General features: G+C 38.5%; 2 protein-coding genes across 4 annotated transcripts in view; one reads left to right on the top strand and one right to left on the bottom strand.

Annotated features, from left to right (window-relative positions):
- Window positions 1-3,273: 3,273 nt before the first annotated feature.
- Window positions 3,274-13,111, top strand: MLANA (melan-A). Its single transcript, XM_027792827.2, has 5 exons — window positions 3,274-7,224; window positions 9,716-9,812; window positions 10,006-10,013; window positions 11,467-11,560; window positions 12,690-13,111. The coding sequence occupies exons 1-5, from the start codon at window positions 7,151-7,153 to the stop codon at window positions 12,756-12,758; spliced, it is 342 nt and encodes a 113-aa protein (XP_027648628.1). The 5' UTR covers window positions 3,274-7,150; the 3' UTR covers window positions 12,759-13,111.
- Window positions 13,112-20,948: 7,837 nt separating this feature from the next.
- KIAA2026 (KIAA2026 ortholog) overlaps window positions 20,949-27,523 on the bottom strand; it is a 55,459-nt gene continuing 48,884 nt past the window's right edge. For all 3 annotated transcript variants that reach the window (XM_005241630.4, XM_027792769.2, XM_055790636.1), the window contains one exon: window positions 20,949-27,402. In XM_005241630.4, the coding sequence (XP_005241687.4) occupies window positions 23,774-27,402 (3,629 nt within the window). In that variant the 3' untranslated portion in view covers window positions 20,949-23,773. The remainder of the gene's footprint in view (window positions 27,403-27,523) is intronic.

The following is a 27,523-nucleotide window of genomic DNA, read 5'->3' as shown; positions in this document are numbered from 1 at the left end:
ATTAGTTTACAAGCAAACCACACCAGTAACCTTTATCATACTATTTTGATGTTGAAGTTGCATTTTTGGCTATAGAAGTCCCACAGGAACATGATAAGCAAAGTAGGGAAACTATAGTCTAAATCAAATTATCATGAATATACAGCACATATACGTATGTATACAGCAGATAGAAAACATCCCCCCAAATGCAGACTGCAGCGATCACCATAAAACAGAAAAAGGCATCAGCTCACAGATGTTTAGCATGGAGAATTAGTGTTCAGTGTCTTCAGTACACAAGCTGGATGTGAAAGCAAGAGTACATGAATATATTTTTGAGCTAAAGGGTTTGCAGCTACTCTGCAGAGCAGAGCTCGAATCTGATAAATAAATAAACTTCATATATGGGGAAAGTTATGTAAGTAAAGAGAAATGCAGTCCCAAATATTAGAAGTAAAAAGCAAAATACACACACATAAAATGGAGAAGGATTGATGAAGAACAGAGGAAAACCTAAGGCTACAGTGGACTTCAAGTGAGAATCCAAATGCAATCCTATACTAAAAATAGTAAATGTTTTTCCATGCTATGATAAGATAGAGGAGATAATGATGCTTGCAAGGCTTTAAGTGGAAGAGGCATGTAAGCTGCAAAGAATTACGTGGAACAAGAATGAGAAAGGTTAAGAAAACACAGCCTAAAGAAGAAGTGTAAGAAATAAAGTTTGTCTGGTTTAGAAGAAAAAAGGTTGTACAGAGCATGAGAACAGCCTTCAAATCCATAGTAGGTTGAGATAAAGAAGACACCCTTAATTCATTTTCTTATTAAGGCAATTTGTAACTAATATAATTTGCAGCAAGGCAGAGTTATGTAATGGGGAAAAACTTTACTGTAGCCTGTTAAGCGTAGAAACAGACTATAGGGAGAATATGAAAACAGAGACATGTCAGATAATAGATAAGACACGAGAGAGAATCTGAATATATTCAATTGTCCTTCAGAAAGGTGGGATGGACTAGGTGACTGCTTATACCTACATTTCAACTATCTTGAGGCTCTTTGAGTGAATATTCAGTTTATGAGAATAAAGTCTATAACCAAATAACATTTTTTTGTCGTTTTATCAGGGGAAAAGGGAATGTAAAAGAAGTGAGGAGGAGCTGGATCACATTTAAAAAGAAAGACTAAAAGGAAAAACCATACTACTTAAAAGCTTTCAAGCTATCACAAATATAACTGCCCTACTTATGAACTTCAGAAACTTTTACCATTGAAACAATTCATCTGTTAAGCCAAGTTTAACATAAATCACTCACCTAAATTAATTATTTATTGTTTCATAAGAATAACAATTATTTAAAAAATTTAATTTAACTTACAGGAAATTAGCTAACCACTAATAACTCAAGTATCAGCTTGATTGCAGAACACACATTGAAAGGGACACAACTGGGTGGGCAAAGTCTTGTAGCAAGGCCCTGAAATTTCTGAGAAAACATTTTTCAATCCTGTCAATTGAAAAACTTAGATTTTTCTAGAAAGTATTAGTCTTTAGTCTGCTGCAGTGCTCCGATATTTAAAATAACTTTTCATTTTATAAAATAAAAGGAAGGGAAATTGCTGGAGGTGGTGAGGGAGAGATGTTTACCAGATGCAGTGTCCACCTCTGACTTTGTTAAAATTCTATATTTACAAGCCCCGTCACTGATTTCTGTATTTTGGTATGTCCTGACATCTGATACAGGCAGTGAAGAAGGCTAGTGGTATCCTGGGCTGTATGAACAAGGGCACAGACAGTAGTAGGTCAAGGGAGGTCATTATTCCCCCCTGTTCTGCAGTTGTGCATCCATTTTGGGACACCAAGTACAGGAAAGAAGTTGATAACCATGACTGAGTTCAGCAGAGGACCACCGAGAGACTGTGGGATCAGGGCTGGTCCAGCCATGAGGAGAGACAGCTTTGGGGGTATGCAACAGCATCCCCAGACCGACAGGAGGGAAGAAAGAAATGCAGCTGGGCTTTTCAAAGTGGCAGGTGGCAGAAGGACCAGAGGCAGCCGCACAAGCTGAAAGATGAGATGCTCAGGCTGGAGCTATGAGGACAAACTAGTGGTGGAGCTGGGGCCCGGGGAGGTTGGGCCATGTCCATCCTTGGGGGTTTTGTGCCCTGCTGTGTGATGCCCTGAGCAGCCCCGTCTGAATCCACGGCTAGCTCTGGGCTGGGGCTGCGGCTGGAGAGCCCCCCAGGTCCCCACCAGTCTGAACAGGATCCTGTGAGCCTGTGAAGGGAGAAATGAAGAGTCATTCTTTTATTTTTTTCTGCTAAATGCGCTGAATAGCATTAGTTGTCTGGACACTCTGTCAGCTGATGACTATATCTGTTTAATAGCACAGAGGAAGTAGCAAGTGTTTGTAGTCATTTTGGGACTGCTTTTACTTTAGGTGTAGCAGCAATATTCCAAGTCAAGTTTCACTGGACTGCTACTGCAGAGATTGCTTGCAAAGGGCTGTTTTGTTCCAAGCTGCTGGTGAATATATAGTGAATATAGGCAACGTAGTCAGTGTTGCCTATATTCACTTTCTTCAAACAAAGTTTCTGAGATGGCCTCAGAAACCTAAATCAGCATCTCACCTGCAAAGAGTTTCTCACTCCAAACCACTTAGCCACTCACTGGTGGAAGCAGAACTGTGAGGCTTTAGAAAGCAACACCATTCTCTTGAACCCAGATATGGCCTCCTGAAATTACATGCAAGGGAAGTCATAACTCTGCCTCATCCAGATAGCACCTGAGTGCATCCAAAAGGTTTTCACCCATGGTTGGTCATCCTGCATCTCATGGAGAAAGTCCCATAAATCTGAACAATCCTCCAGTCAACCACAGATAAAGTAGCAGCAAAGAAAAACACACCAGAAAGCTATCCAGTCTTTTTTCTTTGGAAAAACAAGGTGCAGGACCACAAACACCACTGCATTCAGGGCATCCTCTTGGCATAGCTACTACAGGATTAAGACTACCACTCCTTTACTGTACATTTTTCAGAGATGGAGCAGAGGAAGATGGGTCTGACACTAAGGACCACAGTTTCACTTGGTAATTACTTGAGGAGGAACTTACTTTCATGAACCAGGCTTTCAGGATGACAGCATATTAATGGTATCTGTGCAAGGCAGTCACCAGGACAACATGTTGCTTCCTGGAGGTGCCTGCAGTTGAGGCAGTGCGGCAAATGAAGAGACAGGACGCAGCTTGATGCAAGCAAATGTCAATTTATTGTACAGAAGCACGAGTTCATATACACTTTCAGAAGCTGTGCGTTTTAAACAGATTGGTTCTTGAAGCTAAGCATTGCAGGCTAGGCAATCCCTGATTGGTGGTTAACTGCCATCAATTAACAGCAAGGTGTTACCTTTCCTTGGTGCCATCCATGGCGCCATCCGTCCCCCACTCCCCTGTGCTCTGCAAACACGCCTCATCATGTTAATTGTTGTCTAGACAAGCTCGAGCACATTCCCCTCAGCTAACTGATTGCCACGCATGGTCCTAGTTTCCAGCCCGCTCCTGCAAGGCAGCAGCAATTTGAGGAATAACTTCTTTTAAAAAAACCTCCAAATCAGGCCTATAGTAAAACTGTTCTGCCCTGGAAGCCTGATAATACCTACTTCAAAGTAAATCCCCAAATCATGGAGAGATGAGGATCTCTCACCAGCTGAAAGGGGTATAATCTCCTTATTCACTCTTACTGCACTGTTTTACTGCTAATGTAGATTTAGCACTGAAACACTCGACAGTTTCCACTGAAATTCCTGGAAGACTCAAAACTAAAGCTGTTAATCAGCTGTCAAGGTACTTTGCTCTGTCTGCTCAGAAGCCAGAGAAAAATAAAAATTGTCAATTAAGAGAAACAAATAAATTAATAAGAATCCCAGAATCTTGTCCTAGAAAGATGGACTCACACTGTCAACAGCATAAAACCAACTGCTATTCTTGTAAAAAGTCAGCATGTTATTTTCATTTACACTTGAAGCATTAATTTCATACCTGTCATCAAGATTCATGAGAGTGTCCTAGGCTTACCACTGCTTGCTGGCTATCACAAAAGACCTGGGTTGATCTGGGGTTTCTCATAAGTACTCTTCTTCTGAAATGTTATCTTTAAAAAGGTAACACCCATGGAATCCATACATCAGTTCCAGTGACTTTACAAGTCACGGAGTTAGCAGTGCCCTCAGAGAAGTAAGATTTTGTAAAAAACCCTGAGATCAGAACCAGGACATGGCATTTCACCTTCTCAACCATCCAATTCCTTAATAGCAGCAATGTGCATTTACATATCAGATGGCACCACAGATCCATGACAAAGTTGTTCTTTTTATTCCCCTTCCGTGTTATACTATTAACAAGAGATACATTCAGAACACAGAATATTCAATCAGTTGACATTTTGCTCCCCCTGCCCCCCATGAGGCAAGGATGGGGCAGAGACTGGTTTTGACATCACATGGATTTTCTGTAGGTCTCAGTTCTGATTCTGACAAGAACAAACAGGACCCTTTAGTTATCACCGTCCCCCAGAAGTGGAGCTTTTCTTCAAGAAAACACGTGATCTGACAATGAGCTCCACAACATTTTCAGAGTACTGCACAAGGGCTGACATTTCGCTTGGGAATGTGATAGACTGTGATAGCGTAACTTACTGTTTTACACACACGGGTACCTACAAAAACTTCCCCTGCATCTCTTTCACCTTTGAAACTCCCATGGAGTTAATCTGGGATAATATAGGAGAAACGCTGAGACATTTGGCCAAATAAGTAAATTTATGCTTCTCACCAATGTTCATTCTTTCTCCTTCCTTTATTTTTCCCTCCAAAAAAGGTGGTGTTTCAAACTTTAGTGGGTCTAGCAAAAACAGTTAGACCCTTGTGGTGTTAATCACAGAATGGCTGAGGTTGGAACTCTGCAGGTCATCTCATCTAACACCCCTGCTCCAGCAGGGCCCCCAGTTGCTCAGGACTGTGTGCAGACAGCTTTTGAATATCTCCAAGGATGGAGACTCTGCAGCCTCTCTGGACAACCTGTGCCTGGGCTCAGTCACCCTCATGGCAAGAAAGTGTTTCCTGGTGTTCAGCTGGAGCGTCCCATGTTTCAGTCCGTGTATGTTTCAGTCCATGTCCATTGCCTCTGGTCCTGTCACGGGGCACCACCATGGGAAAACGTCCAAACAAAGATTAGATTTTTACCATAATTAGACAAAACACACAAGCAGAAAAATGGTTTGGCTCTTCCCAGCCCTGCACTAGCTAAGAATATTGATGTAAGGACTTTTAATCTGATTTCCTAAGGAAACGGATATTGATCTATCACACTGTCTGTTCTTTCCTATTCACTTTTGAGTCTATCAAGTCATTTTCAATCACATTTAGAGCCAGCTTCACAGCTTCAAAGATAAGTGAAAACTTCAAAGTTTGGAGCCCTTCAAACTTAAAAAATCAGTGGCAGGACAAAGGCACCCAAATTAACAATTCATTGGGACAAATGACAAGCAGAACATGGTTATTTTATCTTCTTTTTTACTTTCGGCAGTAACTAACACTGCTAGCCGATCATAGTAACCAGACCCCCAAATTAACCCCAGACTGCCATTTCTTGCCTGCTGTTGTAAATGGAATTTCTGTAGCGTGAGGACAGGCAGTTCACACAAATCCGTAGGAAACCAGGCTTCATTAGTCCTGCACAGAACTAAACTGTATTTTCCCTAATCTAAGACACTTCTATCATGGTACAACAACATCCACCGATGAGCTCTGTTCCAACTATGCGAGTTTCCACAGTGTTACAATGGTGCAAAAAGTGTGCATAAACAAAGCTATAGTTGAACACATAGAAAACCACCAACCCTCTGTCACAACATAATTAGCCCTAAATAGAAACATGTTTGAATTTAGAAGCAGTGTGCCCACTCTAGGAGCTTGTACTAATTAGGCAGGTAAAATAGTGTTAAGCCATTTCTCAGAGGGCACGTAATAAATGAAAAAATAATTTTTTGAGCTGCTTATTAGGAGGGAAGGATGCAGACTGTAAGAAGAATATGAAAAGTTGTCTCCTTGCCTCTTTCATGCTAATTAATGCATTCAGAAGCTGTACTGAAAGGAATTTAAACTCGTGATAGTCATAAGAGAACAGATCAAAGAAGAAAAAAACAGACCAAGTGAAGGGAAAGAAAGCTGCACATGCCATTCAGTTAACAGACAGGATACAGGTCTGAAGGAGGTAAGAGGCCTTTTATTCTACCCAAGATTTTCTGTGTTGTTTCAAAATTATGCTTCAGAAGAGGCTTGACTGTCTCTAAGCAAACTCTGCAAATGTTTTGTATCCTTGGCTAGAATTCTCTTCAGTGAAGTAATTGGGTTTTGTACTTTACCTGTGTAAGGCTGGTACATTAGCTGGAAACTATCAAGTAGGATCCGTTGCTGTGCTGTTTAAATGACAGCACTATGACTACTTGTGCATTTCTTCTTTGCTATATTTGATCAATTAGATTTTTAACTATTCACACTGCTTTTAGCTGGATGATTATTCCTTTAAGAATGCAAATTAAGATTATAATATAAAATTCCCTGCACATCTAAGTATAGATTGTCAGCAGACGTAAATTAGTATAACCATCTGAAAATCAATCAGTCTCTGAGAGTTTAGGCTGATTGAAAACTTGAGCATTTACAGGAAGTAACAGAAATAAAGAACAACTACTTTTAAGGACAATATTAGTTTTTCTTCTGCAGTTTTTCTTGTGCAGGTAAATTGCCCTTCTTTCCATATTCCTAAGAGATTTTGCTTCAGAAGTCTGCTGTCACTTAGTACCTAAAGAGACCATGTTGAATTCTTCTCTGTTGCACTCAGGTATAAATATCTTGATGTCAGTGGAGCTATTCAAAAGTAGGCTATAGTTATGGTTTTGAGTTTTGCCTTAAAATTGGGCAGGTGCATATGTATATGGATCTACTCGATTCTGAAGATATCAGATTGCCCTGACTCCCCCAAATGCTCCTGTTAAAACAAATAGGTAAAAAAAAATTAAAAATATATATATTAAAGATAAAAAATTATTTATTCCACTGAGGCATTGTATTCCTATCCTGTAGGTTTGAGCAGGACCAAGGTCACAAAATGCCCAGGAGAAACCACCATGCAGATGACAACTTTTTCAGAGGGAAAGGACACAGCTATATTGCAGCAGAAGAGTAAGCATAAAGCAAAACCTATATTAGTATGTAAGCTGGTGAATAAAATTTATGGTGAAAGAAGTGTACAAAATAGTATCAGAAAGTCGCCATTGTATATAGATGGAGTGCATTTTAGCTATCCTGTAGTTGTCTCTGATGTTTGTCACTGCAGAATCATAAAGAGCCCTCAACAGTTAAGAAAAATTGCAGAATTCAAGAATCTAGACTGTGATCATATGATCACAAGTAATTAGTCTTTATAATAAAATTACCAGGTTTACTGAGGCTTATTTAGAATTTTGAGGCTGTTTGCAAGGTGGTCTTTACACTGTTTTATCTCCAGATTCACAAACCACTCTTCAGAACCTCAAGAGATTGTCTCACCCTAAAGAATAATACAAGCCAAAATCCCAGAGAAATGGTAAAATGCCATCAAAAAGCAGACAGAGACATCAATGCCATACTAATGTGACTGTCAGTAAATTGTTTCTGTGTGAGACTCCACTTAAGCAGAACTAATTCAAGTTAATTGTTTTGGCTTACAATACATTATGTTTGGTCTTGGATTACTAGTGACATTATCCCACTGGTGATATGTTATTACTTTAAACAAATATTTCCAATATGTTTGGGATATCTGTAGGTGGAATGCGCTTCTGATACTGGTCTACTGGCTGCCAAACTTGGTGGCTTGTGTGTGTCCCCCTCCCCCTACTGCAAGATATTTGTTTCTCCATTTATCCTGGGCAGACAGAACAAAGAAAAGGGGAGGCTCACTCTCTCATAGTCCTTCCAAAGCAGTTCAGTTCTCTAAAATAAAAAGCTGGCTAGTCATGTCTCAGCACTTGAAACTAAGCATGCTCACCTCTAACTGCCATGAGTTCTAGTGGCTGCAGCTGTAAGCAGCTCTTCTAGATATGCAAGCGAAAAAGTGACTCTCTCTCCTTCCAGTACCAGAAGGAGCATTTAAGATACAAGCACAGATTCCTAACAGCACAGCTGTAGCTATAGCTGGAATTGCAAGAAATTGCATACACGCTTTTCATACTAGCCTCTGAACAGGTAGGGAAGGAGTTTACATGGCAAACATGCAGTTAAAATCACCAACTCCAGAAATTATATTCTGTGAGGGATACAGGCTAATGGATGGCTAAACCCACAGCGCACAAGAAAAGCAAAAAGCAGTTTCAAAAGGCAGAAAAGGCAGCAGTCGCTTGGAGAAGTAGTCTCTGCAAGTTTTAACTGTGCTGGGGACTGTAACAAAACCAGAGGAGCTATCTTGTGACTTTGAAGATCAGCTGCAACATGGCTGCACCAGGAAAAAAAGTGAATGCCATGAGCTGTGTTCTTGGGTTAAACAGGTCTCCAGCCAACACCCAGTCTTGAAGGGCAGGAGTAACTTGCAAGATTCAGGTACCTGTGAAAAAGAAAATCTCTTCGGCTACGAGAGGCTTCACACTTCAAACTGCACACAGGCAGTTCAGACAAAAAGACAGTGTGTTCTGCCACACAAAACCTGCTGGCATCTTCTTTCAGGCTTCTTAGGTCACAAGGAAACACTCCTTCACAAGACTCTGAGTCAGTGAAAATGACAGCGAGTAGATACAAAAGGTCTCTGATAAATCACACACTGCACTACTCAGTCCCAATGGAAGTATGTTAGAATGGGTTTACCCTGACTCATGTGGTCACTGTTTTCCTGTCCTCTTTTTCCTTTAAGGATTTTGCAGACTTTTCTGTTCCTGAACAGACAAAGAACAAAAAAAGTGGGGCGTGAATTCTGTATGTCTTAATGGGGAGTATATTCACATAGGAGGAAGGGTTTTTGTGACTAGGAAACTTGCAATTACTTTGTCAGCTTGCTTTCTGACAAGATAGTGGAACCGCACTACCTCTTGCAAGCCCTCAGTGAGCTGTGGGAAGGATGTCTTACAGCACAGTTTGCAAATCCTAGGTTCCCTAAAATGACCCAGTGACGCCAATTCTGTGCCTCGTATGTCACAGAACAATAACTAAAGAATTACAGAGCTCTTTATGAAGAATTCAGTTTCTTACTCAGGTTTTGAGGTTGTTTGGTGTTCTATGTATCAAAAAAAAAAGCTTCTGTCACCAGCAGCTGTTGCAATATGACTCAGTTAATGCAGTCAGGACCCATTTCTCAACACTTGCTGCCTAGAGAAATTTGACAAATAAATATGAGCTGTGTCTCTGAAGATTTACAGGCAGGGATTTTTCTAGATGCAGTAGTCACTGGTAGATTATTATCTTCGAAGCAATATATTCCTCATTTTTAAAATGCTTAAGAACTTGGCAGAGAATTTAGCCAACTGACTAATTGACAGAGAGTGGCTGAAGTTATTGATACTTTGTCTATTTTCTGAGTTAAATTCTGCTCCATGCTTTCCTCTGATAAAAGGATACCGACACAAAGTTTTGCTCTAATCATTCTTAGTCCTGGAAGAATGCATGTAGCTCTGGTATTAATTATTTTATTTTGCTTTCCCAACAGAGCTCTGGGTGTTGGACTCTTCATTTTGGTCCTGGCAATTTTACTTATCTTTGGCTGCTGGTATTACAAAAGACGTATTGGCTATAAAGGTCTGCGGGTAAGCATGGCTGCTCACTTTCTAGCATGCTATTATTTTAATGACACATTATGATTACTTGCATTACATTAATGCAGAGAACATCAAATCTGTAGCAGGACATCATTACCTCAGGCAATATATACACTGACCTATACACAGGTAAAATCACACAATAGGAAACACACCTTGCCCTGAAGAACTTGCAAGTCAGGCAAAGGGGTAAGACGAAGCAGAAGCATAGGGCGATGAAGCCTGTTGCTCAACTTTGCACATCAGTGGAAAAACTGATCTCTAGGAAGCATTATGATATTTACACATAACCAAGATGTGTTCTATGTAATCTCATTTAAATAAAAATAATGTATTTATTATTCATAAAACTTGCCCCTAAGTAAGGACAGATATGATTAGAGTTAATCTAGGAAGCAGAGAAGAAGAATAACTTACAAGTAGGTAAGTAAGTATTATGTATGGGTGATGCATGATTTATTTGTGTAAAAGTTTACTTGCAGTTTTAAGATTTAAAAAAAAAACAACCCAACAGTGCAGGTTTGAGGTTTACTTTCTAAACACTGCTTCTAAAAAATTCTACTTTGTGTCTTCTTAAAAGATATTAAAAACAAAGGTACAATCCTCCTCATAACATCTGTTATTAGAAGTCCCAAAGCTTTATCTCTGAAGTTCTGCTTTCTCTCCTATAAAAGAGAGGCCACTCTTAATTATTTAAAGCAAAAGCCTTATTGAATTTTTTTACATTGTATGTTTTATATTATACATATAATTATTTTTATATGTTTAATTAAACATACATATGTTTAATATATAAAATATATATTACATTTATTATATATTTACTGTAAATATTATTTACAGTAAATATCTTCCAGTCATCCTAGTGTTTCAAAAAAGATGTGACCATTTGGAATTAAAAAACATCTGTCATCTAAGTTAGCAAATCCACTTCCTTGCCAATTCCTATAACTTTGTCCCGTTACCTTTCCAGTGATCTATCCAATACATATATCAATTGGCAGAATACATAAAACCTGAACTTTCATAGTGAAATGTTGCAAAAATGAAGGTAGTACTCAAAAAGCCTTGAAAAAGCAAACCAGAATTCCTTTATGCCTGCTTTGTACATCATGTCAAAAAGCACAATCTCTTTAATTCACTCTCATTGCATATTGCTACTTTCTGGTTTTGAAAATCAGATTTTTATTAGCTTTTTGGCTAGCCTGGTATGGAATGTATATAAAAGAAAGGTGGAAAAATGGAAAAGAGTTGGAGATTAGAGAAAGAAATGGGTGGGATAAAGAGGCGGCATTTGGGTATGTGAGAAAGTGTCAATTCCTGCAGCAGTCCTGGACCTAAAAAATGTGATTCTCATTTTTCTGGTAAATGCCATTCTCATTTTCTGATAATTTCATAATTTCTGGTAATCCCATATTACTGGATAATATAGGGGAGAGGGTATGTCTCAGCAGAGACAGCAAAAAGTGACAGGTAGATGATCTCTCTTACTTGCTGGCATTGTGCCTGACCCTAATCCCAGATTCTAATACATACTGTACATACACCGTCAAATATTAAATGATGCATAGTTTGCTCCAACTTCACATTCCCTTCTTCCTTTAATCTTCCCCATATTTCTTCATAAACTGTCACAGAAAAGCTCTAGTGTGGGTACAATACGAACCGTCGTAGGTGAAGGAACAATACTGGACTGCAAAATGGCTCTGCAGGAGTACAGAAGCTTTAATTCTGTGGTAAGTTGCAACTCAGGGTTTCATTTGCTTACAACATAGTATGACATGGCCAGACAATCCTGGTAAACAGCCACTCAATGACTCCTTTCTTGGGGTGTGCTCTCTAGATTAGGTTTTCAATGCCTCTACATTAATTTAAAAAGTAGGATTTTGCACAATTTTTACTGTAAAAAGTGTTTAACAAAATCTACTATTAAGAATTCTTCTTTTAAAAAATTCTCTTCCTTCACTTATCTTTATTCTTAAGTTGTATGACCATTATGCAGTATGTTAGAATGATGTAACACCTTAATGCTGAAATATACTGAATATACAAATATCTCCCTAATACAGGGGTCCTCAAACTACGGCCCACGGGCCAGATACGGCCCCCCAGGGTCCTCAATCCGGCCCCTGGTATTTACAGACCCCCACCACCCCCCCCCCCACCCCCGGGGGTTGCGGGGGGAAACCAAGCAGCCGCAGATGGCTGCCTGCCACTGCATCCGCGCGCCGGCCCCCTGGTTAAAAAGTTTAAGGACCCCTGCCCTAATACAACAAATGGACCATGCCTGGTATACTATAACCTGACAAGGACTGTCAGGGAACATTGTAAAACTTCAAGGTTTTAGCTCCTCTAATCATTGCAGAAAGATGGACTATTCAAACCTATAATTATAAAAAAGTTAAAATAACGTAATTGATAAATATGTATGTCAAGTTATGGGTGTGTTTAAAGAGTTTTAAAATAGGGAAAAAACTAATTTACAAATAATTTAAAATAAGCTGCCCATATTGTTAACATTGGAAATAAGACAATATACCTGCATCAAGACTTTTAGAGAAAAGTTTCAGTATTAGTGTGAATTCTCAGGATAAAAAATAAAATAAAATCCTGTCCTTATAACACTAAAAATTCCCTCTTTGGACGAATGATAAAACAAAATTAATTAAATCTGATGCAAAACCAAGAAACATATTAGCAAAAACTAACCTTAAAAAAAATAAAGACATAATGAATGAGCTCAGCTATTTTAAGAGGTAATGCCATATGTGATATAATGGTAAATAGCTCATTACATCTTTAATGTAATTTTCTTGTAACTCAATTGTTTTTTTCCCTCTTTCACACCCATTTTCTTTACTAAAGGTACCTGATGCTCCACCAGCTTATGAAAAAATTGCTGCAGATCTGTCACCACCACCTTATTCACCATAACACGAAATCTTAAACTCTGAACATATGATTGGATTTCTTCATGCTCCCTCTTAATTTCCTGTACATGCTTAACTTTCTCAAAGCTTCAATAATTTAACAAAATCACATGCTTTCACTAGTAGTTGCTGAAAATTATTACTGCTTAGTTTACAGAACTGCTTCTTGAAATGCCTCAATAAATTTGAATGTGCTTTTGGTTTAAGTTTTTAATTTCCTGTAGTCAGATTAATACACTATATTTAAGTCTGGGCATCTGGCATCCTTCATAGCTCTACCAAGAGTAAGTACATACCATTGAGTATCAACCAGAGTAGAAAGTGTTGGCACCTTTGTTTTCATCTTCCCTTTCTGTAAAAAAGTAATAAACTATTCCCTAGAATGTAATGTACACGGAATCTGTCATAAAATGGACAAAACCATTTGATGACATGTCCTGTTGCAATGACTAACCATTGCCCCTACCAGCAGTTCTAAAATTAACCTGCAAAAAGTGACTATATTTTACAACAGGCTTTTACCTCTCATCACTTGTTTACGTACCTGCAATGAAATAATGCTTCATAAAACACGATCGAGGCCACCTAGGAATTCCTGCTTAGAGTCCATATTATTTCACACTGGTCAGTCAATGGGCATAATGATGATCACCTTTAGTTTCCTATGGGCAGTCTTGTGAGAAAATAAAAGAGCTTGGTAGACACAGACTTTACATATCATCTGTTTCTAATATGATGAAGCAATATAAGAATATGTATGAAGCCCACATTCCTTGAAGAATACAGAAGACAGCAGACTCCAAGGTGTTTATTTTTCCTGGTTGTCAGAATGCTAGCAGTAACAGAAAACGAAGAATTGCGATACACATAACTTAGACTACATACATTGGCAGTTGTTTACTTAGCCTTTTTTGTTACTGTTCACCTGACAGACTGTTATGTAGGATTATATGCAGATCAACAAATTTATACACAAGGACAGGTACCTTCAAGCAGGAGGCAGCTAAAACTGTACAACAATCATTAAAATGAAAAGCAGTTACAGAAGATAACTGTTTTCATAAAGCAATTAACTGCTATTAGTAATTAATCTAGTTCTTTATCATCAAATATGCAAACATGAACACCTTAAAACGAAAAAAGTTTTAAACAAAAGGTAGATTTACTTGCCTAACGCAAACTTCATATATGGTGATAATTAGACATAAGTTTTCAGAAAATCTAGAAATTTAGAGAGGTGCTTTAACCTAAAAAGCTGTCTTACACGTGTCATTTCCAATATACAACTTCAAGGAAAAATAATCTGTGGACTTGTTTAGTGACAGGAAGAAGAATACACTGGCAAATATATAAAATGCCAGCTTATAGCTAGTAAGTGCCAGAGCGGAGAACACATGGCCCATTCATTTTTTTGCAGAACTGGAAAACTTAGCTTAAGGCGAATAATCTTGAGCAATTTTGTATTCTGCAACTCTCTGCCGTGGGGCAACATCCTTTCAAAAGACTGTGAAGCGTTACGGTTGGATGGAACATTCATGGCTAAGAGAGAAAGTAATTTCTGTAAAGATTAATTACTATAAAGAAGTGAAATGCTTAGAGTTCAAACTGCTTTACTTGATCCCACATACTTTTCAGTAGCTTTGTTACCGCACACCTGAGCCCTGAGCCCGGTGCGCGGGAGCGGACCCACCCGCGGGGCCGGGACACCCGCTCACGGCACGGCTGCGCAGGGGGGGTGAGGCGGTGGGTCCGACAGCTGTCCTCGGCCAGGTTCAGGCACAGCTGTCACCGGGTCTTCCCTGCGTGTCCCAGTTTGGAGGGACCACGCTCTTCACTGCCACACATGTGCTGTGAGGAGGGGGCTTCATTAGCAGGGGCCTCTCTTTGCTCGGGGGTGGACCTTTTAGCATGCTCTCTGGGGTACTCCACACGCGGTTCAAGTAATTTTCTCTTTGGTCTCATGAACCATGTAGCTCTCCTTGACCTTACATTGTTATTTCTTAGCTTCACCTATTTCTGGTGTCTATTCCTTCTCCCAAGGCTGTGTCATGGTAACTGTTTGTAAGGGCTGATTAACACCCTCTTGTTATAGATCTTTACATATTTTGTCTAAATTTCAAGTTGAAGAACAGACTGACCTTCTGTTAACCACCTGCCTGCGTATATTTGCCATTTGCTCTAATACTGAACCAGCCAGGTACAAGACATTCTTAGCAACATCTCTACAGCTATGCAAGCAACCTTTATGTAGATCTACAATGAACAACCTGAAACCTGGCTCCTTATTAATATAGTGTGTTTGGGTCAGATTGGTAAATTATAATGGCAATAGCAGTTGCATTGTCTGTGTTTGGAATCCTGGTAAGATCTTGCTGGATCATCTACTTCATAATGAGGTTACAAGACTCAGGGTAGTCTTAAAAGATTCCAGAATATCAGTCAGCCATTGCACAAAGGTAAAATGCAGCAGGTCCTGATGACTGCAATATTGCTGGCATACTGAACCATGTAGCAAACCACTTACTGAGCAAAGTGCCATAGGGTATTAATAACTGTATTAGTATTAACTATGTTGCTTGTAATTTTTCATTTAAATAAAACATTGCCACCGTATTTTGATTCATGTTTATGTCCAATACTGCTAAAGCATCCACTATTCTGTTGGTGTATGTCCATGTATTTACATGACATGAATACATTTTCTTGCCTTGAAAACAAGTTTGCTTTTAACTTCTTACACAAAGGAAAAGGTTAATGAGTTCCTCTGTGCTTTGGAGAAGCAGAATTTATTCATTTGTACTTTTCTGCATATTAAACTCTGCAACAAAACTGACACATTGTTGCATGTTCATGCCATTTCATTAAACATATTTTGCTGCCCATTAAATCTGAAAAGTGCTTGAAAGCTTCCAGTGTTGTCTTTTGGCCACATACCTGCACTGAACTTCATATATAGTAATAAAGGTAAACTAACAGCAGTACAAAGTTAAAAAAAGCTATCTACAGCTGCTATCTGCACATCTCATACAAGCTGACAGCTAAAAACCAGCCCTTGAGCACTTTTTGGAATTGACCCTCTGTATTCTACATCCTTACCATTTTCACTTCCTTTCCCCAGAAAATTCTTGGCACAAAGGCAGCTTGGTTTCTAATAAAGAGAATGAACTATTATTTCCCTTGCTGCAAAAATCTAGCTCTCCAAGACCTTCTGTCCACAAAGATTCTACTCTGAGGCCAATGAAAAGACCACATTTTTGTAGGTAGCAGCATCCCTAAATGCCTTGTGCTCACGGGAATATAAAGTTCAGACCCTTGTTCATCTCCTCCTCATCCACTCTGAACTGTCTCTCAAATTTACTCATCAAAAGAGTACCAGAGACTACGGGGCCCAATCTTACCTGGAAAAAAAGGACAGAATGTATAATCCACTGTGACACTATTGACACCTAAGCTACAATGTTATTGCCTTCTCTAGTTCCCCCAGAAAACTCCCAGTAAACTCCACTCTGGCTGGGCTCATATGGGCCAAGCCCTGAACGACGCCTGAGCAGCAGGTGTGCCTTCACATTTCCAAACTATTTTAGAATAGCCGCAATTATGTGTTTCAAACACATGCTTTATTTGTTCCTTCCCTGAGAGGCATATCACGAGTCAAGCACAAACGAGTATGAGACAGACTGATGGCCTAATATGTAAATGCTTCAGTCTTTCAATACTGGTTTTGTAAAGTCTTTTCAATTCTGCTAGCTTCCATTTCTGGATGGGAGAAACAGACTGCTCTGCTGCACATTCACTATGTTCTCTGGTTATGCAGAAAAGCAGCCTTCCTTCTTCCCTGTTCTTTTTTTGGATTTACCTTATCATTAGCTGCATTCTTACAGCTGTCACGGAAAAAAATTCTTGTTGAAGAGTATTTTCTAAGGAAAAGGTCTAAGCTTTCAATTTCTATCAGTTTTTCCTTTCCCATTTATCTCAGCAAAAGTAACTGCTGTTTCTGCATACAATCACTTACACCCCAAGTAAGTCTTTACTGACACTCGGGAGCAAGACAGCAGCCGCTTTTAGACTCTGTTCAGTGCTAAGTTTGCTGCCTGCAGTTGGTTGCAGGAGGAACTCCAGGCTTGTTATCTGGTAACCATATTTGGAAAAATCTTGGAACCACTTCAGAATTTGCAGTAAAACAACACAATCTTACAGCATGTGTGTATATTCCCTGATCATTAATCTCCTGTAAAGGCATCCTTACAAGAATTAAAAGGTATCAGGTGCCTAACTTACAATAAATTACTCCTATTTCTGTATCTCCAGAAATCTCATCCTGAACATTTTTGGTATCGGCATAGATTTAAGAAGCCTGTGTTTCTTACATTTGTAAGTAATCCCCAGGATATGCAGTCCACATACTCTATACCTCTTGGGTTTTGGCCTTACCAACAGGAAGGCCAACTATGATATTTCAGTCAATTCCTCATTCAAAACTTCTGCTTTTTAGGATTTACGCACCCCCTCCTACCACTTCTTAAACTGAAGAAGTGATTTTTAATGCTTTTATGTCCATCATTTTTTCTGCTTTTGTTTCTCTGAATTACTGCTCACCTTGTTCCAGTACCTGATTCTCTGGCTGCAAAATCTGTTCTTTCATGTCACAGACAAGTCCAGGCTGAATTCACACAATTCTGGAATTACTGTTGGAGCCTGTGTATACATACTGGGGAAAATTAACTCATACTTGACCTATTTTGTTCTTTCCACTAAGCACTCTCTACTGGGTACTACAGAGAGACAAATACCCAGTCCAAAGTGCAGCTCATACAAGGACTGCTATACCAGACGTATCACTCACACTCCACGTGCCAAAGCAAGAAACCAAGAAACTCGCTTTCAAATGTGGGGGTTTTTTTGTGGGTTTTTGTGTGTGTGTGTGGTTTTTTGGTTTTGGTTTTTTTTTTTTTTTTTCCAAAAGGTTATGTTTTTCCATCAATCTCTTAGGCCAAGGAAGGAGGAAAATACGACAGGCCCCCCGACTTTTTGTGTTTGTCTATCAAAGGTTCTTCTAATATCACCTTGCAGAAAAGCACTCTATAGGAAGGAGCAGTATTTTGAAGGCATAACATGTAGTGAACAGTAGACTACTAGCCAGATAAGCCTTAAAGAAACCGATGTAAGCAATTCCTCATCCTCCCCAGTAGCTAAAATTGAACATAATGCTAAAAATACCTGCTTCATATATTGCATATGTTGATTCCATCATAATTCCACTCATACCTTTTTGTAACCCTGTCACTAATACTTCTTTGATACTCTATTTTACTGCTGCAGATAATTTAAAAAAAGTGAGGAATGATTTTACAAATACTAGCATGTTATGTGGACAGGATCTCAGTGTATATGCTGGTACTAGGCACCCATGACCTATAGACAGCCAAAATAGTCTGATCTTACACTTGTACATTTACTGGAAGGAATCAATATGAACAACTAATTGAAGAAGTATATTGTCTTGTTTTTATGACATCAATATTGACAAGCAAAGTTCTAAACCTGGAGACAATCATAAAAATCACAGTTATAGTGGTTTCTTTCCTATCTTGTTTTCTTGTGCTATTAAACTTGTATAAATGCTGTCAGTGCCACTCACATCCTTAAACGATTTCTTTTTTTAATTAATTTATCTTCTTTGTAAAAAGCAAGGCTAGTTGTCTAACCTTTAGTTACAGATGGGATGCTGGAAGAGGAGTCGGGGCCAAGGATCCTGTTCCCAGTTTTTCCATGTTACTATCAGAACTCTGTACTTCACTGTCTTCATCTGCAAAAGGTGGAAAATCATGCACATTTTAATACACTTCTTGTGTAATAAAGTTAATTTCAAGGAATATTATAAGAAATTCATTACATTTCCTTTGCTTTTACATACCATTTCCATTTAACGTGTTTAGTTCAGCCAAGATTGAAATAAAAGATAATTGTAAGAACACCAACTTCCTGCAGAACTTCCAGACCAAGCGTACATGAAACAACAATGCATCCTGGTTTCCAAGTTTACTCCAGACATCCAGGTATAAATATTGATCAGCAAATTCAATATTTTGAGAAAAGAAGACATGTTTATCAAGATTTGGTTTATGCAACTGTAGTTTCAAGAAAAATATTTAAAATAGAACATACCATGTCACATTTACAAAAGTGGCTCTTCGACAACTCAATTTTTTTTATTTAGGTGCCTATGTATGTAAAATGATCATGCACCTAATATACAGACTTAGCTATGCAAAAAAATAATGAGATAAAAAATAATCATGTTCAAAATAATTACAGCAGTTTGTTCTTCTGTATTTTCAAGAGAGTTAAACCAAACAGAAGTAGGAACTGTACAGAGAGGAGAGCACCAGACTTGCACTGGTTTCAATAATCTGGCTTAAAGACCATGCCTTTACAGCCATGACATTCTGCAAGTGGTATATCCTTACAGGACAAACTGAATTTATTTTGACAGTGCTGTGTATTTGGTTTAAACTGATATTTCTACAAAAAAAAGTTGGTACAGGGTTAAATAATGGAAACCCACTCCAAAAAATTGAAGTAATTATTACAAGAAAAATCATCATCACAGTGCCGAATAGATTCATACTGCTTTAGAACATGCACTATTCTGATCCCAAATCTGAAGGATACAGTAAAACTGAAAAAGGTACACACAGCAATGACAGTAACTGGTTACTTCCATATAAGAAATAGTTGACTATGTCTCTTTATTCTAGAAGAGACGGTCAACATGGCAAATGTCTACACACGCCACATGGAAAAACGTATGAAGAACAAAGGCTTATTGTATCTTACAATATAAATATCATTTGCATCAAACGAAACTAGCAGGTGTCAGGTTCAGAAACAAACAGGAGAGTTATCTACACACTGTAAAAACCTCTTTATCACAAAAGCCTGCAGATGGTAGTAGTTTACATGTGCTCAAGAGGAATCCTAGAAAGGACTGGTCCATTTAATAAAGAAAAATACACTGAGGACTATTACATTGAAAAAAATCACAGCTTCCCGACCAAGACTCTTTCTTAGGGATTAGGGGACACCAGAAGAGTATTCAGGGCTGTTATTACACTCTTTCGAACTGCTTCTGTTGACTGCTCCAAGAGACATGATACTAGGATAGACGGACCTTTAACATTACATAACATTAACATAACATAACAAACATTAATCTTATTTTGAGTCTGTAAACTCACTTCAGGTGCAGCTTACCGAGACCAGGCTACATGAATTTAAGCCTTTGTGAGCACCTCCTACTGTTCTAAAGGAAACAGCCTCATCATAACAAACATTCGTGCCTTAATGAAAATTATTAATCTACTTTAAATTCAGTTTGGGCTACTAGAATTCCGCACTACCACAAAATATAAGCAAGACCAGCTGAGACAACACCTGCGATGAAGCTATTGACTCCCTTCAAATGCCAGCTTTTAGTAATTTTCTGACCTACTTACGTGAGACAAGTAAGTTTCTCTTCACTTACGAGAATTTTTGCTTCACTTTTGACATTGTACTTACTCTTTGCTGTGTCACACAATGAAATCAGAGTGGGTTTGAATGACTTGACAATAACACACATAATTTGAACAGGTACTTCCATGACTCTTAATACTTATCAAATGTAATTGCTTCTAGTATGGTAGAGGCAGAGTCCCTAGAAGAAAACGGTAGTGCACACGCAGAGGTTTGAACAGTGAGGCAAAATGAATGTAATTTTTTACTCAAAGCAAAGTAAAATCATTGTGCAGAATATGTCTATTTAGGTAAATATCAAATATATCATCCAAAATGTTGTAAGTCATTAATATCTCAAAGTTTTGTATGTAATATAGTTCTGAATATCCGTATGTATCTGAAGGGGTCTAAAAGCAAGGCATTTTACAAGCTCTGAAAAGCTGAATGTGTTTTCTTCAAAGATTGATTTATATACTTATTTGTTTATGTGTGTAATAAAATGTCTTTTTAACTTCAAGTAAAGATGCAGGTAGTTCTGCTTTTTCATTGTATCTGTGAATATAATCTACTTTTTTACAGTTCTTGTGCACTAAACATTCGGTACAGAGAACAAAATAAAAAGCAAACTGTCAATGGCTGTTTACTTCAATTGAAAGAAAATTTTACTCTGACTGACATGTATATTATCAAAGAAGAGTGATGGCAAGAGGAATTTTATTCACACAAATAACTAAAACATGTTTTTACAAAATAATGAATCATGCAAACCCATTACATAGCAATCTCAAGCCTTTCTCCAATAGGATTTGGAATCTGAACATGGGTCCAGTAGAGAATAGAAGTCCATGAAAATTCTAATACAGCTTCGCATGTGGCAAAGTTTATCCTGCCAAATGATAAAATATTTATAAACCAATTCTAAAATATTATTGTACTAATTCAGAAAACTTCAAAGAAATCATTCAGGTAGGGAGCTTCAGTTGTGAGTTCCTCATTTAAGCTTTCCTCACATTTTATTAGAATTAATTGTAACATAAATCTTCCTACTACATAAGCACGTAGAAAAATATCATGCAAGATTTTTTTCTCCATCCAGGCCACCTGCTATAGCAGAATCTAGTCTTAACCTTTCCAAAAAATGTAGCTATTCAGTCTACAACAAACAATATAAAATTTAAAAAGGAAAACCAGCCATTGTAAGAGAAGAGAAAAATCCAAGAAAGTCAGTTCCAAGGTTCCACCAGTGAAATGGAAATAAAATGTGTTGCTGGTATATATGGTTTTAGAGTACTTAAAATGTCCATAAAGAAATTACCATTCTCTGCTGTCTTCCCTGCTGGAAAGAATCACCTGCAGCATTCAGCTGCAAAATGCAGCCAGATTTAAAAAGTCTTAATATTGGAGGCAGTCATTAGTTACTACTAGGTGTCTTCAAAACCAATTATATAACACCTTTAACAAGAAATACCAAGTGTACCAGGTAGTTTATTCTAAAAGAAAACCAAACCTTCCGTCACCACAAAAACTGACAGCTCAGTCTTTCCCAGCCCTGAGGTAATATGGAGATTGCTGACCTAAAATGAGGCCACTTCCTAACTCAAATTTTTTAGCTAGTGCAGAAAAGGAAGGTACCTATGGAAGGCACAAGCCTTTCTTCCCTACGCTTTTCCTGAACTCTAGTTAACTAGTTACTTTTCAGAACAATATTAAGGGCAGCCAACACCAAGGGAATAAGCTTTAGTCTTATTCTTCAACCCAAGATCCAAACTGCCAAATTATGTAGAGCAAATGGGTAAAGGAAGAAGAAAACTCTACAGGATGGGGAGCAAAAGCTTAAGCTTTGTCTTGATGAAAATCTGTCTAATAATGCTGCTAAATACAGATATGTAAGCTTTTATCCCTCTTTGAAGTCATAGGTATTAAAAAGGCAACTAACTTTCATGAGTTCTTCTGAAATCTTCCCTTCTAGATTCTAAAAAATAAAATCCAACAAAAAAATCCCACACATACAAAGATGTCCAGCCTAAGACTGGATCTTCCAAGCAACTGACAGAGACTATGACCTCAGATTTTAACACAGCATTTCTAAAATCATCACCTTCCATCAAATAAGAGGTGCTGGATAGGCACCCTTTCTTTATATGCCAAGACTCAAAAGATACCAAAAAACTTCTCTACTTCCATGAACACTGCAGCAGACACCTGTGAATTTAGCCGATACGCAGAAAATGACTCAGGGGTTTTATCAGATCAAAAGCTGAACCTAAGCCAAATACTGAATACACTGTATAAAAAAGGAAGATTTATGTAATATGTGAATTATTCCCACTCAAAGCACCAATAAGGCCTCCTTTAATACTGTGTGAAGTTTTAGCACCATGCGTCCAGGGAGAACAATTAAAAGCTAAAGAAAAAAAATACAGATCTAGAAAGCATGACTGGTGAAAAAACTGGGTAGCTTGTTATAGCTAGACAGAAGATTGAAGAGTGAACTTGTTACAGTCATCAGATATGTGGAAATACATACAAGGCTGTAAAAATGAGAACAATGAACTGTTCACCACACTTATGAGCTTTATAACAAAACACGGTAGTCCTGAACAGCAAGCAGCATGACTTAGGCTGCTGTCTGGGAAACCATTTCTAACCTTACCACATCACTGGAGATTTTAGGCAATATAACCAAACATTATTAAGAATGGATGAAGTATGGGTTAACCCCACGCAGGATAACAGGAGTATCCATAAGACAACCTTCTTCCCAGCTCCTATGAAATCATGTGAAATGCAAACCACAAAGAGAAGATTAAACAATTTCATTCTACTATATTCCAAAAGCTGAGATGCATTTTAAAAAGGAGGATGTATACGTATGTATCCTGCCATGGTGTAACAGATATACAGATTTTTAAACTATTACCAACACAAAGCAGTACAGCAACTTGATTTATTATATGCAGATTTTTCTGCTTTGCTGCTAAACAGTACACTGGTCCAAAGTTACTAAAATACTTAAAAAACTATACATTATGTAAACAAAACATAAATAAGACAGCATAGTTCTTTGTACAGATAGTTTAGTACAGATTGTTAGGAATTCATGAATATGTACAATTCTGTATCATAGATTGCATTTTTACAATGCATAATTTTTTTTACAGAAACAAATAAAAAATAAATTTGACAAATAAAAAGGAGATATATACTGTCATAAACACACTGGCAAACAGTCCATAGTGTAAGATGGAACATGTGCAAAAGGCTGGATTTCTCCAAACTACAATGTTTAATGAACTCATTGGTCAGAAATGACCTTTTTTACTAAAGAACTCTCTGGAAACTTCTCTCTGACAAACTAAATATTTCTTCCTCCTAAGCCTCACAGGTAAACAGGAAAGAACTATAACCTTCAGTAATTTTGAGTAAATCAACTATTTCAAACAATGTAAGAAATCATTCAAGTTATAACTTCAAAGTCAGAAGAACTCCCCAGAATTTCAAAGTGGCTCATTTGCAGTAAATTCAGGATGCAGCTTTGTCAGGTTTGTCAAGGCAGGATGACTGTGATGTTGGGAAGACAGTTGTAGGATTTCTGCTTGTGGACACAGCAACAGGAGGCAGTAATGAAGACAGAGATGAAACTTCTGATGCTGGAGTATTTATAGCATTTAAAATGACTCCCTCTGGACTGACCAACAGTTTTTTGATAGAAGTGTCCAAGTGAAGCACTGAAGTGTTGCTTGGTAACTGAGAGTTTTGAGGATGAATGGCAGAAACCACAGAAGACGTAGCTGCAACATTAACAGGAGATTTTATCACTGAAGGCATAGACAGTGCTGATGCAGGGAGCGAAGTACATGAGCCAGCTGGAGTACTAAATACCTGGGGTGTTGCATGCACAATGGGTAAAGCATCCACAGACCCAAAAGAGTTCACAATTTTTGTAGAGCTTTTCAAAGGATGTTTTGATATTTGACAACTTAATGAATTACTTGGTGCTAGCATGATTTTTGAGGTTACTGGATTAACAGCTGGTACACCTTGAGCCTCCTGACTATGGTTAATAGTTAAAGAAGTCTGTTTCGTATTACAAGAAAGAAGAAGAACATGGCTGCCAGCTCCAAAGCCTTGTGGTGGAACAACAAAACAAGTACCATTAATCATTATCTGAGTTCCAGGTGCCAAAGGCATACAGGTGTTAATAACTATTTTCTGTTGAATACAAGGTTCATTCAACTGACCTCCTGCCTTGCTTGTTACAGTTGGTGAAGCTGCAGACATCTGAACAGTAGAAGCGTATGTGTAAGCATGACTTTGTTTCTCTATACTGGGAGGCACCTGCTGGCACTGTAGGGAGGAAAAACTAGTAACTTTACCTGTATTTGGTGATGGAGGGGGCAACACACTCTGAGGTTTGTGAATAACTGCACTACTTGGCAGAGCAGCTGAAACTCCTGATGATTGAAACTGAAGCAGTGTGGGGAACTGGCTTTTTGGTACTGGAGAAAGAGCCGGAACTGCTGTCAACTGAGGAACTGTATGTAACACTTTGTGGGGGGTGGCTACAGATCCAGGCAAGCTAATGACTGGAAATTGCAAAGCAGATGCTAAGCTTTGAGGAGATACTGTTGGTTGCGTTGTTGAAATCAGCATAGATGAAGCAAGATGTCCTGTCTTTACAGTTGATATACCCACACTATTTCCAATATTTGATGTACACAGTCGATTACCCAGATTTTGCCTTATTTTTGAGGGATCATTTCCACCAATCAAGACAGTGGGCTGCATCCCAGAAGTCCCACTTGATGTTACTGAAACAGATTCTACGCATGCATTTACTGTTGTTACTGTAAAGGCATTTTCAGCTTTTTTTGCAACACATACAGATTCATCAACTGACACAGCACTTTGACTCACAAAATTTGGAACAGGAACCAAAGTACTACTACTTGTCAAAGACAGCGCCAAGCCCATGCACTTTTTGTCTTCTCCCTTAGAAATGGCAGAGTGCAATATATTAACTGGTGCAGCCTGTTGTGCATTGGCTTTAGTATTTACAATGGTTTGACCTATATTTAGTCCAATTTTCACATCTTTTACTTGAGCAACAGTTGGTGATGAATTTATTCTTACCCGTGCTCCTACTGTAGTTGGGATCAGAACCACCTGTGGTTGCTCTGTGGCACTAACAAAGGTTTTGCTTAGGGAAGAAGGAAGGTTATGTTTCAATGACTCTGCAACTAGATTGGTGGTTGATGGGACATTGGCAATTTGTGTGTTAATGAAAAGCAACTTCTGAGCATTAACAGCAGATGCCAGAGATGGAATAATACTGACTCCTGATGCCGCACAGGGTGATAAAACAGGTGGATTTGTAACTAATGTAAGTTTCTGGACTGCAGTACCACTGATGAAATCTCCATTTGCTGCTGAAATAGACTCAGATTGTATAACAGGATTTGGTTTGGTTTTAGTATCAGCTTGTTGCTGCATTGAAGAATTTGGAGTTATGACAGTGTTGTTTTGTCCAATGCTAGTCACACTAATAGGACCGTTTGGAGTTGCTGACATCAAATTGGTAGCTAATGAAATGGAGGATAAAGGAGGAGAGGACACATAGCAGGAGTTCGCTGTTACTTGACCCAAAGTGCCCCCAGCAGCTGGCTGCTGTAATGTGAATTTGATATTTGCTTCCATTGTCTGGGTAAAATCAGCTGGGAAAGCTGGAATGTTAACAGAAGAAGCTGTGGAGGGGGAAAATCCTGAAAGAGATGATTGTCCAGTATGTGGGAGACCATATGTGGCTGTTGCTACAGATGGAAGAGTAGAGCATGATAACGCTGTGGTTTTTGGCACAAGAAAAGCCTGAAGTTGAGGTGTGTAAGTGAAAACTGAACTAGAAGATAAACTACTAGGTGAAATCTGGTCTGGGTTTGCTCGCACTTTAACAATTCCTGTATTTCCACCTCGTGTTGTGACAAGAATAGATTGTGATTCTCTTACACACACAGTCTTCAGCTCTTGCCTAGTTTCAAAGGAGTCAGTTGTCTGCTGTGATGCCAGACTGTAACAGGTAGAAGCAGTGTTTGTAGACCCACTTAATGCTGTTGCTGGTATCAAAGACTGGCTAGCTGTAGAGAGATTAGATGAAGTCAAAGACAGAGGGCATGTGGCAGTTGAAACTGTAGTCTTGATCTTCTCAGTTTCTGTTTGGCTCACCTTAGTTACTGATGATAGTAAGTTACCTGCTGAAGTTACAGCAGGCAATGGTTGCATAGTGTTCATAGGACCAGTCATTTGTGACAAATGGGTACTATTCTTGTTAAAAATTGTACTAGGTGACTGAGTGGTAGCATTTGCAGGGCCTGTTACCAGAACAGGTGTTAAAGAAACACTGGCATTTGATATTTCTGGTAAAGTTGTACAGTGCAGCTCAGATGATTTTTGTTGTAGTGACTGAGTGTCCTTGGACACCATTTTTTCTTCCTTCTGCTGAATAAGAAAATTCTTAGGTAAAATAAGAACTTGTTGCATGACTTTTTCTCCTGTTTTAGAGTCAATCACAGGTTGCATTTGAATTTTTACAGAGCTGTTGTGAAGGTCTATTGGTACACAGTGGCCATTTGTCATTTTGTATACCATTTGTAAAGCAGTCTTTGAACTGGTCTGGCAGGGTAACGCTGGTTTTATCAGCGATGATTCCAAAGGTGACAGAAGTGGCTTTTCAGAAGTAGACACATTTATGTCTTGGGGAGGTGACAGTTGATTTGTTAAGGTCACTTTGTTCCCAGTACTCTTGGCAAGCAAGGCCTGGATGGGTTTGGTCCCTTTCAGAAAGTTTGATACTGATGTTGCAGCATCTGTCAAGGAAAATGATTCTAGAGTTGACCCTTCAAATGGTTTCAGCTCAGTCACACAACTAACTGGCTGCAGGCTACTTTCTGAACTCTGAACCACAGTCTCATTAGTGCCCAGCTTAGCTTTCTTCCTTGGTGAAAAGTCATTAGTGCTTTGATCCAGACAACTATTTTGCTTGGACTGTCGTTTAACAAATCTGGGCAGTGTCTTCTGTATTTCTTTAGAAGTTGATTCTTTTTTCAGAATTCTGCTTTTTCCTGCAGGTAAATTCACCTCTAATAGTTTCATTTCATCTGCAAGGACATTAGAACAGAAACCATTTTACACATTTGCAACTGGTAACTCTAGATAACGATCTTACAATATCTAGCTAAAGACAAAATGCTAGTTTGCAAATGTAAGGATATATGGAAG

The sequence above is a fragment of the Falco peregrinus genome, chromosome Z (assembly GCF_023634155.1).
Source record: "Falco peregrinus isolate bFalPer1 chromosome Z, bFalPer1.pri, whole genome shotgun sequence".
Lineage (NCBI taxonomy): Eukaryota > Metazoa > Chordata > Aves > Falconiformes > Falconidae > Falco > Falco peregrinus.
This window is presented reverse-complemented; position numbering and strand designations above follow the sequence as displayed.